This window comes from Aptenodytes patagonicus, chromosome 6 (genome assembly GCF_965638725.1).
Source record: "Aptenodytes patagonicus chromosome 6, bAptPat1.pri.cur, whole genome shotgun sequence".
Lineage (NCBI taxonomy): Eukaryota > Metazoa > Chordata > Aves > Sphenisciformes > Spheniscidae > Aptenodytes > Aptenodytes patagonicus.
In genome coordinates, this window is record NC_134954.1 from 55,288,546 (window position 1) to 55,306,037 (window position 17,492).

General features: G+C 39.9%; 1 protein-coding gene across 4 annotated transcripts in view; it reads left to right on the plus strand.

Moving 5' to 3' along the window:
• The first annotated feature begins 16,971 nt into the window (after positions 1 to 16,971).
• COBLL1 (cordon-bleu WH2 repeat protein like 1) overlaps positions 16,972 to 17,492 on the plus strand; it is an 86,934-nt gene continuing 86,413 nt past the window's right edge. For all 4 annotated transcript variants that reach the window (XM_076342740.1, XM_076342742.1, XM_076342746.1 and 1 more), the window contains exon 1: positions 16,972 to 17,406. In XM_076342740.1, the coding sequence (XP_076198855.1) occupies positions 17,363 to 17,406 (44 nt within the window). In that variant the 5' untranslated portion in view covers positions 16,972 to 17,362. The remainder of the gene's footprint in view (positions 17,407 to 17,492) is intronic.

Below are 17,492 nucleotides of genomic sequence, written 5' to 3' on the forward strand. Positions count from 1 at the left end.
ATTAGACCGGTCTTTGGCAGGTCAGGGGTGTATACAGTGCTAGCTTGCATATCAGTGGAGACAGCTACAGAACTCACAATTAATGTAAGAAGTACATGGCAAGTAACAAATTTTGGGTTACATAAATTCCAGGAAAATGCAAATAGAGTATGTGCTACAGTGGAGTTTAGGAAGTAGAAATTATATGTGTGCATACACACACACAAAATAAACAAAACCAAAACCACCCATACATTCTTTGGAAAGGAGAAAATGCAATTTAGAAACAGGAAAAACTTGCAAAAATAACCTTCAAAAAAGCATTTTCAAATAATCACAGCTCTTACAGTTGCTCTGTATAATCCTCAGTGCTTGGCACACCTGCAGCGTCCATGAGAAGCACGTCTCTGTGTCAGGTTTTCTTCTGTAAACTACCAAGATGGCTGCATTCCAGCAGAAAAAAAAATTACTAAAATGTAAATTAGGATTCAAGTCAAAACTGTGTAAGCATACATACAATGTGATTTTCATGGACCTTAAATATGACTTAAGATCTTTGATAGACTGAAAATGAATCAGACTACCCAGCAAGTCCAAAGCCACATATATGGAGACTGACTGACTTTCAAGTATGCTGAACAGAAAAAGAAAGGTATTTTTGTAACTGCCGGTGTCACAATAATCCAGTTTGGAAGTAACGTATGCTGTGACATGTTTTTGAACTCAAAGCTGATCAAACAGTTTTGTGCTCCTCGGTTCTTACTCTGCTGACAGCTTAGGCTCCTGTATGTGGAACACCTCTCTTTGCTTTCTCAAATACAGGAATGAAGTCATTTGTTCCATGTTTTTAGTGAACAGACAAGCATTGTAATGGTGTATATCAATTTCATGGACTGTATGCATTACCTGAACTTCCATGGCAGAGTTAAGGACAAATACAAGCAAGTCATTTATCTATGCAGCTAGAGTATTTGAATGCAGCTATTGCTTTGTACTGCATGTGAAGTTAGAACTGCAGCTCACGTGCAGCTTGAAGTCAAGGCCATTTGTTAGAGTGAATCTACCCCAAAGCAAGATGTTTTGGGCATGTGCTCATGGAAGTGGTCAGGAGCTCCTTTGGCAGTAACAAGGATGATGGTGACTATTAAAACTATTAAAATTAAGCATGGCCGTAGATTTTTCTTTGTCACACTGCCATCCTTTCTTGTTTTTGATTTATAGTACTTTTGTTGCTTTGCTACTCTTGTTGCATATGACATTTACTGCGTTCTACATGGTGTCCATCAGTCCTCTTATTCCAGTAAAGACTGTGTTTAAAAGCCTTGTTTCCTGCTCTGAATTCATAATAATCTTCAGTTTTATTCACATTCATCTTTGGCTGGGGAATGAGATCATTCTTCTCTTAAACTGAGTGCATATATTTATATTTTTGTTGATCTCATCCACAGTAGACTTGGCCAATCGGAAAACCAGCATGGATATGCTGAGATGGAGGTCATGGGGCTGAATGTCACAGAGTTCAGGCATGCAATAGTTGCTGACTGCTGTTTTTCTGTGGAGAATAGGAGATCGCTGTGACAGAGGCTCTGAAACCTCTGGCAACATGTAGTGGACAGAGACAGCGGTAGGCTCAGAGCAGGCCTATATAAGCCTCATGGTTTAGCATCTGTTTTGATAATAGCTTCAACAGGAAGCTATTTTCACCTGATGCTTGTGGGCTACCTAACATATGGTGTCCCCCACACTAAATTGGCCCTTCAGTAAAATGCAGTATTGATTACCTCAAAACCTGGCTCTTGCAGTAGGTTATTTAGGCTTTAGAGAGAGGGGACTGGTCTGTAGATCAGAGGCCAAATGGCACAGAACTGGTTATATCCACAATACGTATCAGTTGGCCCTTGATGTCTCCGGGACAAAATGGAGTACTGCTATGGCTCTAGGCATAATTTGTGTGTGCATGCATGTGTGTGTGTGTGAGAGAGAGAGAGGGAGATTGTTTTTTCAGCTCAAAATATTTAAAATTATGTGAAGGATGTGCAGCAGCTCATGGGACTGGTAAAACACTCATAGGTAGCATTATACAGAGGGTATGGGAAAGAATGCTAGCTGGTACAGTCCAACCACGCCAGGAGTGTTGTAACAATTAAGCTGCATTGATGAACAAGGGTGCAGGGTTCAATCTTGCTCCATGTTCCTATATAATTCAGCAGTATAGACACAGCCTGCCTTTATGACTGGTGAAAAGTCAGTGATAGATTATCAACTATGAACAATATTAGGGGGATACCACTACCATTTACAATTTTCAGACAATGTCAGTACAGGCTAATAAGGACTAATACAGACTTGTTGATTTAGTACGTACTTAATAAATAGATGAAATCAATCCCAGAATTATAGTGGTTTTTTGTTCTACCTGCAGAGGGCATTCATACTATTCAGTACATCATTCCTCTCCAGTTGACAGTGAATTCAAGGGATTATTTATGGTTATCTCAGTTAAGGGTGCATGAATCAGGAGCTTTGTGATACTTGGTTTACTGAGCATACCCACCTTCTCTAAAGATGCTGAGAACTTATAGCTGGGTATATATGAAACAGCTGAAAAAGGTGGTTGTGAGAAGAATTGTAAGAGATGGTCAGAAACTTTCCTAAACAAAAATACCATTTTGCTTGCTGAACTACTTTTTCATTTTAGTTATAAAGTTTCTAAAATTATTATTACTAATTTCTAACCCTTTGCATTTTAATAAATTTTTACACTTAGTTTGTGCACAGTGCTAAACTCTTAAACTCCTTTTCAATAAAGCTACTCCACAGAGCCTGCACTGAAATTGCAGAGAGCGGCAAAAGTTGCAAATACAAAAACTTTGGAAAAGACGTAATGAAGTCAAGCTAGAGTGTAGAAAGATGGTATTTTATTTTCTTGGAACCAAGAAGCATAAGAGGGAAAAAGATTATTATATCAGGGCTATTAATCAAAATATTTTTCAAAGCATTTGTTTCAGTTTTAAAGTTATTATGAAAGTGATTATTGTTTTCTTGAAGAGGGACCATGCCCCTTTGGGAGGCTCAGGAAGTATCTTCATAAAGGATCTCCCCATCCTGGAAGTGGAGAGGGCAAGGAATGTAGACTAGCTGGAAGAACAGGTCTGATAAATGGTAACCCAGGCCCATTGTATTAGACAATGGCAACTGCTGAACAAACACTGGCAGGGCAGTATTAGTCTGCACAAGAAACAAGCTGAAGCACAGAACACTTGAGATTCTATTCATGAGATAGTTGTTGATCCTTAGATGCCTCTGGAAGAGATGATGACTGTTAGAAAGTTAGCAGTCTATAACAGTTGAGGATAGAGCTTTAAGAAACTCTAGAGTTAGAAGAGAAAGAGAGGAACAAGAGGAGTTTCTGCCTCTTTTCGAGACTAGTCATTCTACTTTTGGGCATTCATTCTTATTACAAGCCATAAGACAATATTCTGAGGAAGTCTGTATTCATTATATCAAAGTGACTGTGAAGTACATCACTGAGAATCCAGGGCACTGAGATGAGGATAAGGTGCTTGTCAGGAAGGTCATCCTTGGCAGCAGATGCACCTGTGTTGCAGAACACAGTATCGCTAGAACTGCAGTTTCCTTTCATGTAATAATCCAGCGCGTATTCATGAAACTGAGAGTGACTAAATGCTATATTCTGACTTCTAAGTGCCTGACAGCTCTCCCCTTGGATGCATATATTTCTGTAGTCTCTTTATACTGTCACAAGCTGCTTGACACACAGCTTTCTCCTCTGAACTCTCATCAGCTCTCTGACAAAGCTTATTGATTATTCCTTAGTGCAACTTACATAATAAATATTTGAGTGCAGTCACTGCAGATGGTGTGCTAAGACTTGCTGCTCTCAATCATATTTTTAATACAGAGGCCTTTCTGCTTATTCACACTTTCAGTAAAATAGTTTATGAGCCTTAACAATTTGAAAAGTGACTAGGGTTGTAGTGATTGCCAGGTGGAAGAAATTCAGGAAAGTGTTTCTTGCTGGCTGACACAGAGATCTTTTTCTGTAGAATCCCCCCATCCTTACAATGGGCTTTATAATATGCTAGTAAATTAGGCTTATGATGCCTTGTGCACATATCTAGGTATGGGAATATGAAAAATACTCTTAGGTCTGCTGTGTCAGATGTTGCTAAAGAGTTGAAATTGCAACAGTTACCTGACTTTTGTATGCCTCTGGGTAGTGAATGGGAGGATGGGAGGAGTTGTTGGAACTTGCTGTTTGTTGTAAGTTTGGCAGGGGATTCTACCTATCTTATTATTCCTCTTTTCTGTTTCATGTACTGCAGATTAAACATGAGTACTATTCAAGCAGGATCTGCTGGTGAAGTAGATCCTGAAGCAGATAAGGAGCGAGATTTCTAGCACCCCATTCCTTTACCACCAGTTCCATGGTGGCAATCATAAAAAGTTTAATAGATGAGATTATAATTCCACTATTCCAAATAGGTTCCATTTTTTGTCCATTTGTCCATTCCAAATTTGAGGCCTGATTTAAGAGGTGTTGAGCTGACTTTTATAAATCAGGAAAATCGCTGGGTTTTTTCATTGGGCAAGGTGAAACTGTTAATAATCTCTGGAAAGTATATTTGGTCCTGATGAGACTTCTTACATAAAAATGATAAGCTGTATGCAGAAGCTAAAACATGTACTACAATCAGGTCCTGAGGTTTTCCTGTAATTTCCAGCATGCCTTTTTTCATACCTTGCTTTTACCAGCTACTAATTTTCTCCTTCAATAAATTAAATCCTTTCTGTTAATCTGTAACTGAAGTAGGCTGTTTGCATATGAAATGCTACAGTTCTAATCAGATTGCTGTCTGCTATGGCATTTTGCAATGTGTGATACTCGCTGGTATCTGGTGCAACCTGGAGAGATCTCTGGAAAGGCAGGTTTGCTGGATAAACACAAGGAGTAAGCTGTGTTGCATGGAGGGATTTAAGAAATAGTATTTCACTTTCTTTTTCCCAGCATCAGGTTAAAGTTGTCATGACTTAAACACGTTACAGATTCCTGGTATTCTCTGTCATATCATACTGAACTTGGATACCTTTTCTGTGCTGTACTCGTTTTTTACCTGGATGATATTTGACTTGCACAGTCATCAGAGAAAGCTTCCCGATTTTAGTCTTTTTTTAAGGAACTGTATACAGTTCCTTAACTTAGATTCCTGTTTGTAACAGTTAGCTACATGTAATTGCTACAGCTTTTAAGAGAAGATGCTCTTCACAGTGGCTGCAATAATGAATTCTGAACGCTCCCCTCACTATCTCCCCCATTTTCTGTTTTGCTGGAGATTGCAAAGTGCTTCTTTTCTTATCATAGGCCCCAGATGTCTAGGATTCTTTCACAGAAGTAACTTTCAGAGTATATCTCACTATTTAATTTGGAGTTAGGAGAGAGACTCAGTTAAAACTAGAAAAATGGACGTGTAAGGATAGAACTTCAATATATTACAAAATTGTTGCTCTGAAATCTGCCTCCTGGCTTTTTTTTCTCCTTCAGCACTGTGGTTCAAATCTTTCTCTGAACTTAGAGAAAACTGTGGAATGTGTTTAAAAATGACATTGAAAGAGCCATCAGTTAGGGATGATCTTTGCAATGATCAGTAATTGTTACTGGTACCCTTCCAGGCATGTATATAGCACAGATGGAAATCCTGGTACAAATTCACTCAGAAGATAGGACAGCAGTTTCCAGCTGTCTGCCTCGTGCAGGTGAACAGGCTTCTGATTAAAATCTCAGTCATAAACTGTGCATGAAAAAACTGCTGTAAGTAGCATCAGGACTAGAAGTCTTAATAAAAGAAAAAGTATACAAGATAGTATTACGTCATGTATAAAGCAAGGTACATGTTGTCCACAATAATAAAATTTATTAGGAAAAAGAAAGAAAAAAATGAAAAAGCTTCCACATACATTTAAAATAGTTTAAGATAATTCCCTCTTCCTCATCATTCCCCATCTAAGTGATCCCTATCTAAGTCCTGTCTTTTACCTGCTTTTGTGAACTAATTTAAAGAGAAACGGGGACTTGAATATCTGTGACCTTTGAAAAATTAGACTTCTTAGCCTGAATGGCAGGAAGAAGGAAAACCTTGAAAACACCTATGCTTGAACCTTGAAAGATCAGGTAAATTTGCACCCCTAAGTATCACAAAGGATCTTTTGGAGTTCATCCATGGTGTCTGACTGTTCTGCATTGGTGAATCAGTAGAATAGGTTCTCTCCTTTGTAGAGAGTAATTTCTGTTATGTTTTACTGGACAAGCAATACATGTTTCTGTGACTCCTTGACTCTTAGAATACAACAGATTCACTTTTATTGTTTGCTTTGCTTTCAACAGAACATATATTTAGTCTGATTTGCAATTCATAAGCAGCATATTAACTGAATAAAGATGTATTCAGGTTAACTATCAGTGGTTTAAATCTTTATGAACTAGAGTTTACTTTTTGTCAGCTACAAATTTATTCTGTAACAGATATAATTTTTGTCATAAGAAGGATTAAAAATTGTTATTTTATTGAAGAACATGGGCAAAAATAATTTTATTTTATATTCAGTTATTCCAACCAAAAATTGCAGCAGTCTAGATAATCAGAAATTTAGTTGTCTCTGCCATTTCAGTTTGAAAGACCTAAATTCAGATTCACACTCACTACCTTTCAGGTTTACATAGGAATGATAGCTGCTTGATGAAGCTGCATCACTTTGCTTCTGTTCTTTTCATACATTAAGACAGTAACAAATCTGATTTCGTGATTCAGTCTTAGACAGTTGATCAAAGTCATTGGAGTGCAGACCTTGAAGAGTACCAGCATTACACTCTCTCACTCTTGACTAAGGATGAAATCGTGGCAAAATTCATACTGCACTTTTCTTTATGCACTCTGCATTTTTTCCATCAGTGGCATGTGGAGTGGAAAAAATGTGGCTTGAAAAAGTAGAACACCCCCCCGGAATAGTTTATTTGCTAGAAATGATGACAAATAGTTACACAGTCTAGCCTAAAAGTCACTCTGATCTAGAGAGCACTGAGTGATTTGGGCATTAAAGTCTCAGTATGCAAGGTTAACCATCTGTCCAGACCAAGAACATTATTTTCACTTGTGCCATGAATCTGTTCCTGTACCTTCGTGTTCCTTAACCACGTGGTCTGGCCTTGCCGGACATTTTTACCTCTTGGTTCTCTTTCTCTCGTCTCAGTCTTCATATTTTATGCTGAAAAATATCATGTTTCCTTCTAAAGTTGATAATCACAATCTATGTTTTAAAACAATTTCCTTCTGCCTTCACAGGAATCTATCTCCTGAGCCACCATGCAGCTTTATCTCCCTGTTCTTTTTCATTCACTTCAAATGTTTCAAAAATTTTCTGCCCTTGGGCCAAGGATTTTCTAAGGTGCATCTTGAATTACTTAAAACGGGTTATGCAGCAGGGTTCTGTCTGTAAAATCAAGAGGCAAGAGTTAGTTCACTTGAAAAATGGTTGTGTGACTCAACCCATGTTGACCAGAGTCTACAGCTGCTTATTTCTCAAATGCAGTTTCCTAAGTAGTAAAATAAAAAAGAGTATGAACCATTTAGGGTGACTCTTTATTTCCCCTTATTTTCTCCTCCTTCTGCATCTGGGCAGCTCAACACTGTTTCAATCTTTTCTCTTTAACTGTTTGGCCTAAATAGACTCTGATGCATTTAATTAGCATACACATGTTTATCTGTGAATCTTAGCCTGGAATGAAGCCCAAGAACTTGTATCTGTCTATAATGGGCTGACTTTTAAGGTTCAACCAGGTCAATAAGCATTTCATACACTGCTAGGGAGAGATAAAACACCTCCTTGTCCCACTGCTGTCACTTTCACACACACTGGCCTCAGAGTTGTTAATAAGGCCATTCAGCATCGCCACTTTACATAGAGCTTCTAAAGTCAATACCCAAGCGAGCCATTCAGCAGAGCTGTAATTTACCTTCTAACACCACCAAACTGCCTTTACCAGCTCCTTGAATGCCTAATGCTTGAAAGGTGTGGTGCATTACAATGTAAAAACTAAGACTGAAGGCAAAATCTTGAAATAATAATTACAGTAGGTTCAAAGAAACCACAGACATCTTTAGCAGTCCTTTACCTTTATTAAAAAATGCGGCCTTTCTGTTTTAAAGTCAGACCTCCAATATATCTAAAGAACCTCAAAACATAAGAATGGTCTCTCTATGTCAGACCAAAAGTCTTATCTAGCCTGGTATCCTGTCTCAGACAATGTCCAAAAATGGATGTTGAGGGAACACTATAAATGAAGGGAAAGCATATATACTTCCACAAATATTCCTATTATCAAGCAATCTGTGGTTCAGGAACTTCCTGAGCCAGAGATGGTGCTTTGTATTTAATAACTCTTGATGGATTTCTTTTCCATTAACTCGCCCAGTCTTCTCCAGGAAGAGATAGGGGAGATAAAACTGGTGATCTTTTCATTTTCTAACTTTTATTTCTGGGAAGAACATTGGCCCCATTCCACAAAGTCAGAAATAGCTGTAGTGCTGTTAGAGCAACTGAGTGGCCTACGGCTCCAGTATAGATGACGATGGCAATTTCACATCTCCTGGCATAAATGTGTGACACTGGAGCTACACATTGGTCATGGAGTGGGACTGTCTGATGCATTCAAAATCTTTTTGCTGTATTTAGTTGGATTTTTCTTTTCAAAGTAAAAGGTTAAAAATACCTTTAACGAGCTACTTAGAAGTTGAATCTTCAAATCTTTTAATTGTGCAATTGTGCTGCTATGCATAAAACATTGCACAGTCTTCTAAATCTGGTCTACTGCCCAAGTCAAATTGGTTGAGCTAAGGGCATTTCTGTTTGCTGGTTCCATATGGAGCATTTAAAGCTCTAGCCTAGCTTGGTTTTTTTTTACTTTATTTTTATGAAAATATCTGGACAATTTCATGCAACCTTTGTCTCTGATTAGTACACAGTACTTAACTAGGGTGAATTAATAGATGTTAATGTATAGTAAAAAGCAATGTAAACTGCTGCATGTATACATAGTAATTAGCATGTGAGAATTCTAAGCATCATTATATTTGTTTTTGTGCCATAGTAAACAGAACAAAACCAAACTAGATTGTTAAGCCTTTTTTTTCCCTCCTGACTGTGTCAAGATACGAATGAAACTTTCCAAGCCGTGCTATAGTTGGTGGATAGTAAGCAGTGACTTTAGCATAGCAGTTTGGAGGAAGAAAGAATGAAATAGCAGCAGCTCTGATGCCAGGAAGAGTGCTTCCATGGTGTATGGACACAATCCCTCAATTAAAAAAATGGGAAAACTAGTGCTAGAAAATGCTCCATACATTTCTTAAATAAAATTAAACTTAGCTAAATCTTAACTGTTTAAATTAGAAGCATTTCAAGATGCTGAATATATACACTGCAGTTTGGTAAATCAATAGCAAATAGGTATGCATACAAGCTATGTTTTTATACAACACACACAAAGGCTAGACAGCTTTCTCAGTCTGTGTTGCCATGGGCTTATTGTTATATGTGAGACTACTTTGCTGCTTAATTACCATTTTTTGTTTACAGGGCAGATACAGTGATATATATACTGGTGCATACATGCCAGAGAATATACTTGTGCTACCCTTGAGCTATCCTGTCCTGTGTACTGCTGCTAAGCATAGCCAAAGACATAAAAAAATTAAGCTTCTACATTCTCCAGGAAACCTGGCTCTGAAGATGAGTTGTTAGCCCATGCTGAGCTTCACGCAGCTGCTAGTTTCAAACTGTCTTTGACATGTCTGCACAAGCTGTGTTGACTACACATAGATGCTCACTAACGATGTAGTTCTGTAAGGAGACACTGGCAAACTGCAGAAAAGAAACAGAGTCAAAGCTGGGCATTGAAATGACTTGAAATTATTTATGCAGACTCTCAAACTCAGATCAGTAATAATTTTCAGCTGAAGACCTCAAGGAATTTCTGTAACCTATGTTTCATCTCCCCCTGATGAGGCAAATACTAGACATAAAGCCAAATTCAGCTTTAATACACAGCCTTGAGCTCCCGTCCGTGTTCATTCTTGCTTCTTAGAATCATAGCAATAAGTGACATACTTGGAAAATGTGTTTGAAAAGGTTGTGGGAATTATCACAGCTGGTAAACTCAGCCAGGTACTCTGACTGAATCCTTTATATAAGTATCTGTTCATGACTTTTATTCAAATGTTTATTGGAAAAAAAATTCCAGCTTTCTAAAAGCTTAGAGCACTAATAATTTCTGGATCTACAAAGTGGCATATGTGCACACAGTGTGACTTAAATGGAACTTGGTGCAGTGTGGTATTCTTGAAACTGCCACCATTTGTAGGTGAGATGAGCCTTTTTTTTTGACAAATAGATTTCTCCAGGTCCCTAGAATTCACTGTATGCACATACGTGACCAGAATTATCTTGGATCTGTCTGTGCTGAACATCTCAGTACCATCTTGTGTTTAAAATAGACAAGATAAATGCTTCCCTTTGGAGCTCTGTTGTGGGGTCCATTCCAGCAGTAGGTCTCTAAAGCATACCTGAATCAGCATGCTGCACACAGAGAAGCATCTCTTCTCTTGTTAGCGTTCCAGAGGAGCGCCTCTTCCCTCTCTACTCCCCATTTATTCAGTTGTCTAATCAGAGCATGCATTTCATAACATCCAAGTTAAGTATTTAACTCCCTCTCCATGCTTCAAAAGCATCTTAACTTATGGCACTAGATTCCACCTAAATGTACGTAGTGCTTCAGAGGTAACTGTAAAGTTACCCAGGCTAGTTCTGAGCCAGCTAGCTAAAGTACGAAGAGATGCAAATTTGTGCAGCATAAAGCTTCTCCTGGGCTAATATATCTTGCTTTCATGATACAGTACAACCATAGGAATATAGCTTTCAGGACCTAAGATAACTCCTCTACTGATAGCTTAGCTATTGCTACATTTTCTGTATCTCTGTTGAAGAAATTCCCAAAGCTCTTTTGGACCTAAGTGTATTTTTCTAATAGAAAAAGGAGATTATGTTTCTTGTAGTGTTATTTTATGATACAATAGGACATAAGCTAATGCATTACTAATCATTTGAGCAAATATTATGAATGGATTTTTTTTCCAAAGGTGTTTTTCTTCGTAAGTATTTTTTAGTGTTTAGACTTTATAGACTTCAGTGTTGAGGATTTTTGCACAGCATACTTTCCTAGTTATATATGAACATTCATAATTTGTAAATTTAGTGCACAATAGCAATTTAGTGAAGTTTGTAGTTTCTTCTAAACCCTAGGTAAGATGAACATTTAAATTCACTCTTACCTATCCTTCATTGCAACTATTGTGGTTAACATGATTTGAAAGCATTAGACAAAGCTGTTTTAAAAAATAATTAACATTGCAACAGGATACTTCAGGGCATATGTGATTCTATATCTTAAATCACTCACTACTCCGCATCATCTGAAGCTTTCTAATATTACTCAAGTGCAAAGTTACTCCACATGAATACCTCACTAATTGTTATTTAATGCATTCCCAAAAATACTGTTCAACAAGCAAAATAACTTACAAATCATGACGTGTAATGTGGTAAAACATTTCCCTTGATGATCCAAAGGCAAAAATAAAACACTAGCAGAGTAAAAACATAATGGTAGCAATGGGAATGCATCATAGTATCATGCTAATCTTAAATATGACCCAAAAGGACAATGTATCTCTAAGAAAGTAAATGCCTGTAATGTACACATTAGGAGCAAAATATATTTGGGACAGTATTAATGAAAGAAGAAAATATTTTTGGATCTGACCCTGCATTTACTATTATATGTAGTAGCAACTATTGGGAAAACCCTCTATAAAAGGCAAAAATTACTTAGTCCTGTATCTGATAGTATATGGGGTACCTTTTTGTAGTCTTACTTGTAGTTCATCTGTCAGGCCAAAGCGTTAAACGGACAGCTGCATTGCTTACAATTTAGAATAACGTGATCCATCTCCTTCTCAGGGTGAAACCTGTCTTTGTGTAGATGGCCAGCATAGATATAAATTATTAAAATATAACATTAAACACAAAGACTAAATGGTACTACCTGTGTAATCCTGTTTAGGTTAGCTGAGTCTGTGACACTTTAGTTACTGTAATTGGACTCCATTACAAAGCAGCGCACCAGTACAAACCCAGCTGTAGGGTGATTTTAATATTACTTTGGGCCACATAGATAGGACAGTCCTAACTCGAACTATTTTCCACTTTTTCTTTGTGTAAGAGGAGATACATCATTCTTTTATATATTCCATTGCACTTCAACAATCAACTCGTCAGGCAGTTGGACTAGAAGATCGTTGTAGATCCCTCCCAACTGAACTATTCTCTCTCCTCTCCTCTCCTCTCCTCTCCTCTCCTCTCCTCTCCTCTCCTCTCCTCTCCTCTCCTCTCCTCTCCTCTCCTCTCCTCTCCTCTCCTCTCCTCTCCTCTCCTCATCTCTTCTCTCCTCTCATCTCACCTCGTCTCATCAAAAAAAAATCAGTAGCCCTACCATAAACTGAATATAAATCCATCAACATATTGCATAGGATGTCTTTATGCTCAGATGTTTATCAAATCCATGTATCAGTGCCCTACTTGGTAAATCTCTGATGCAAATTTTGAGCCTACTCATTTTAAAACCAATTTTATAATTTTCCATGTACTTAAAAATATAGGATCCATCCAGGCAGATGCCTTTTATTATTGTAATTTAATTTTCTTTACAATCATCTGCTGATGAGAGTAGAGCATACAACTAGTTGTGACATAAAGTAGTGGTATCCCACTTGTGCTGTTAACTAGCTGTGATTTTTGCAAATTGCGTAATCTCCAGGCACCGAGGTTATTTAACGTGAGAAATAGAAATAATCATTTTAACTTCTTTATGGTAACATTTTACTATTTAGAAGTGCTCCCTGAGCTCCTTAGAAAAAAGGTGTTAACAAAATGCTTACTATTCCTCTTGTGTATTTATAGATGAGATGTGTATAGTGTTCTTCAATTAAGCGCACAGTTTAGATGGGCACAAGAACCTGTCCCTGTGCCTACAGCAATACTTTCAGTGGCTATATGCATGTGTGTGCATGCTTCCCAAAACCTCACCCACATGCTGGAATGCAAACACAGAAAAGGCAACTGTTCAACAGGATGCGATGTAAGCTGATTGCCTGCTCTGTAGAAAAAAATTACATACAGATTTAGTTTTCATTTAAACAAAAGCAAGAGTCATATAATAATTCCTTGGTTTATGTTTATACTATAAGAGTAAAAAACTGATTTTTATCATGTTTGCTATACTGGCAGAATAAAACAGCTCAGCTTTCTAATATATTTTAATTATGCATCATAAAATTAATTTAACGAGGCAAACACCCTTCAATTCCATATTCTATTTCACACCTCCATTGCACAATATTATTCAAAACAACTACCATGTGATACAGTATGATTTTCTATGTACAAAACTACATTAAGAGAGCATTCAGCTTACATCCTTAAATCACGAAATGCCACTAACGGTGTTACATATGAATACATTTTAAAAGAAAGACCTCGTAAACAGACCTTTACAATAGTGAAAAATATCGTAAGACTCTTGTGGTCTATTTAACACTTCTAATAGCTTTCACCACAGGCAATAATGGGCATACCTGTTTGAAAATCATACACTCTATTACATTTCTACAGCATGTTTCATCCCAAAATATTTGTATTCCACATTTCTGGCACCCCCTTGAACAGAGGGGAGCAATCACCAGCACTATCCTACCGTGTGGGTGGAGGCATGGAGATTTTCCCAAAGCCATCTAGGACAACTCCTAACTGTTATGAAAAATGCCATGGGATATTGCTGCTTTTTCAGAACAGGCAGGACTTTGGTTTTAGTAATTTAACTTGTATGAAAAACCCATACTTAGTAAGCTGCCTGGAACTCCATGTCTCTACCTAAGCTAGAGGTTCTCCTTCAAATAGGAGTTAACAGTTCTCACTACAAGCATAACTTGAAGGTTATGCTAACAGTAATCAGAACTGGGTATTAATCTGCAAACATTTATACTGAATATACAATGGCACCAAGTACATTCACTGAGTGCAGCGGGTGGCGACTTGTCACACGGATTAATGCCTCCAGCTAAATGATTGTTTTACCTCAAACCATAGACAAAGGACGACATTATTGCAACTGTGCAATTAATAACCTGCCACTTTGTTAACTGCTACAATGATATCTTCACAGATCAGCTTGAAAAAGCTAGGGAACTTTTCTTGAAATGTTCTTTCAACTATTCAATTTGAGAGACATGAATAGTGTATTAATAGCCCATTTACTTGGTATTCCCTCTTGCAGCCTTCTGTTTATTGTGTGTGAGTTACATTTGCTTTATATGAGCAACATTTTGAGTTCAGGACAAAGTTGTGAACTTTCTAAAAATAGAAAAATAAAGAGAGTTTGACTGTCAACATCTTATGAAACTCAAAGGGAGAACTGATTTTCTATTGTTAAAAACCAAAGTGCCATAGGAGTCTAGAATTTGTTTTTAAAAACTGAGATCCCTAGGACAAATGGTATCTCCAGTGTCTCATAAGACCCACTATTTAAAGTCTAGTCATCATAAAACTGTCACTGCAGAACATCATAGTCTGCAGGCACTCAAGTTTAGAGCCTACAGTGTTTCTAGTGATCAGCATTTCAGATGTGTTTAGTTAACAACCGAGATTTGAATAAGAGAAGTGGTAGTGTAAGAAGATAAGCATAAGCTCTCCCCTCTTAAGTGAGATTGGCATTATTCAGTGAACTGCTTTTTTAGGTAATTCCCCAGTGTCTACTGGAAATTGCCACCACTAACAAATTTTTTTAGGTTATTTCCCTGATGTCATTTTTCTTCCTGGCATTGCTGAGTTTCTATTATTAGCCCATGTGAGCTATTCAATAGACTGCAATCTTCATGGCATTAGTACTTGCCAAAAGAATTAGACTATAGCATATAGTGTTTCAAATGAGATTTTAAAGAGAATGGTACAACAGTTCCTTACCTGTTGGTGGTCCAGCAAAGTTGATTAGAAGGGATGACAACATCACACCAACTTATGCAATTATTCTAACTAATACACGGTCAGCTACAATGGCCTTCAGTTCAGTTGAAACAGCACTATAGTGTTGAATCATCTCACACCTTTGCAACGTGTGAGCTTCATTACCATTTAGAAGATGCAGTCACTTAATGGTTTTGCCCAAGGAGTAGCTGGTTGGAAACATGAAGTTCTTTTGTACTTAAACTGAGGCTACAGTCTGAATGCAGAAAGTTACCCTGCCCTTACTGCAGGAACAGTCAACATACAAAGGAATTGTCAACCTTCATCCTAACCTAGGAAGTGGCCAAACAATTTGAGGAGCGTGAGAAAAGAAAGTGGTCTGTCAAAAGAGAAAAAGGCTCAGAGACTTACATAAGGTCTTCAGTGGGATTGTTCTCGAGAGTCTTCTTAGTGATCAATTTGTTGAACACCGTGTCTTTGAAAACTGGACCATGGAAAATCCATCTGATTCATCAGTGATTCAGTTTTTGGTTTAAGAAATGTACACAGATTAATGGGACGTGCCTGATAATGGCATGTGGTTATTCAGGGTGTGAACAACCTCTAGGGTCTGTCAAAACAGGCAGCTTGAGGGTTATTTAATCTCTAATGAAGACGCAGAAAATAAAAGCAGAAGAAAATCTTTATTGAAGCAGCACAGTACAAATGAGAAGGGCATATGGGGAGAAGTAAAATGTTATTAAAGTACAATATATGTATTATACTATATACAGTATTATACTAGACAATGTCCATATTATGAATAATATTAACATAGAATGGTCAATTACAATATTTTTTCCAGATATGTAATCTTAGAACTAGTCAGAAAAAGGACATTTGTACTAGAATACAAAGTTCTACTTTTTCCCTATGGAAAAAAGGTATAAATGCTTTGTCATTGGCTATTTTTCAACTTCTGTTAAGCACTGGCCAAAATATTACCTGCATAAAGAGTTGTATTTTACTGTGCAATATCATCTCCTGATCACACGGCGCAGCTGGAAAAGTGCTCTGTGCTGACAAGGATAAGTAGAGCGAACTGCCAGATCTGCTCACTAGATACTGCAGAGGAGCAGCTTATCACACAGAAAAGACTTAAGTGCCGTCATGCTCAAAGAGCAAAGTGAAGATCTTGCTGAAACCACTGTTAACACCGGTAGTTAGTTACCCGTGACACGAGCAGGTCACGCTGGGCTTCAGCCGCTGCAGCCAGCTCGGCGGCCCCAGGTACCCGCGGGGCGCGCCGCTGCCCACCCCGGGGCCGAGGCCGCCCGCCGGCGGCCAGGGATGAGGGGTGGGGGGCGAGCCGAGGGGTGCGGGGGCCGGCTGCGAGGAAACTTCAACGCACACACCCGGGACAGGTCCCCGGCGCCCTCGACAAAGGGCACAGGGCGACCTCGCTTTGATCGCTGAGCAGAACGGTTTGCCTGAGCGCGCTGGATCCCACCGCGGGGTCTGACCGCCGCCCCTGCCCCCGGGCGGCCCGGCCCGGCCCGGCCCCGGGCTCCCCGCCTGGCTCTCCCCACCTGTAGGGATTTCGCCCCGCGCCCTGGTGGCTGGAATGGGGAAGGGCTGAGCCCGAGGCGGCCGCCAGGACGCTTTGCTCGGGGAGAGGAAAATTCCAGCCGAGAGGAGCGGCCCTGCCCCCGCTGGCTGCTGACAGCCCGCGGCCGGGGCCGGGGCCGAGGCCGAGCGGCATCTCCGTACCGGCCGGGCGTCGGGCCGCCACTGGAGGGAGGGCCGGGTGCGTGGAGGCGGGCAGGCGGCGAGAGAGGGAGGAGCTGGGACGGGAACAGGGAGTCTCTGTTTCTCCGCGGGTGCCGGAGCGGGGAAAGTTCCGCGTTTCAAGTTTCTCGCCGCGAAGTTGGTTTTTTTTTTTCTTTTTCTTCTTTTTCTTTTTTCCCCCTCCGCCCAAGGTGTGGTTCAGCGAGCGGTCGCCCCAGCGCTGGCAGCTCAGCGGAGCCGTGTGCGTTGGCCGCGGCCGCCGCCCCGGGAAGGTGTCCCATGGCCATGCTGTAAACAGCGGGGGATGCCTGAGCTCGAGGGCAAGGCGGCGCTGGGGGCGGCAGAGTGGGGCCGTCTTCCTCAGCCCGCCCCGAGCAGGTGAGGCGGAGAGCCGAGGCGCTGTGCGGGCGGATCCTCGCGGCTGCGCCCGCCCTGCCTCCGAGAGCCGACCGGCGCTCACCCAGCCGCCGGCATGGACGGCCGCGCTCAGCAGGCGGCCGCCCCGCCGCCCTCAGGGTAAGCACAGATTACCGCACGGGTGGGAGGTCCAGGCGCTCCCCGGTTCCGGAGGGGCAGCCGGCGGGGAGCCGCGGTCATGCCGG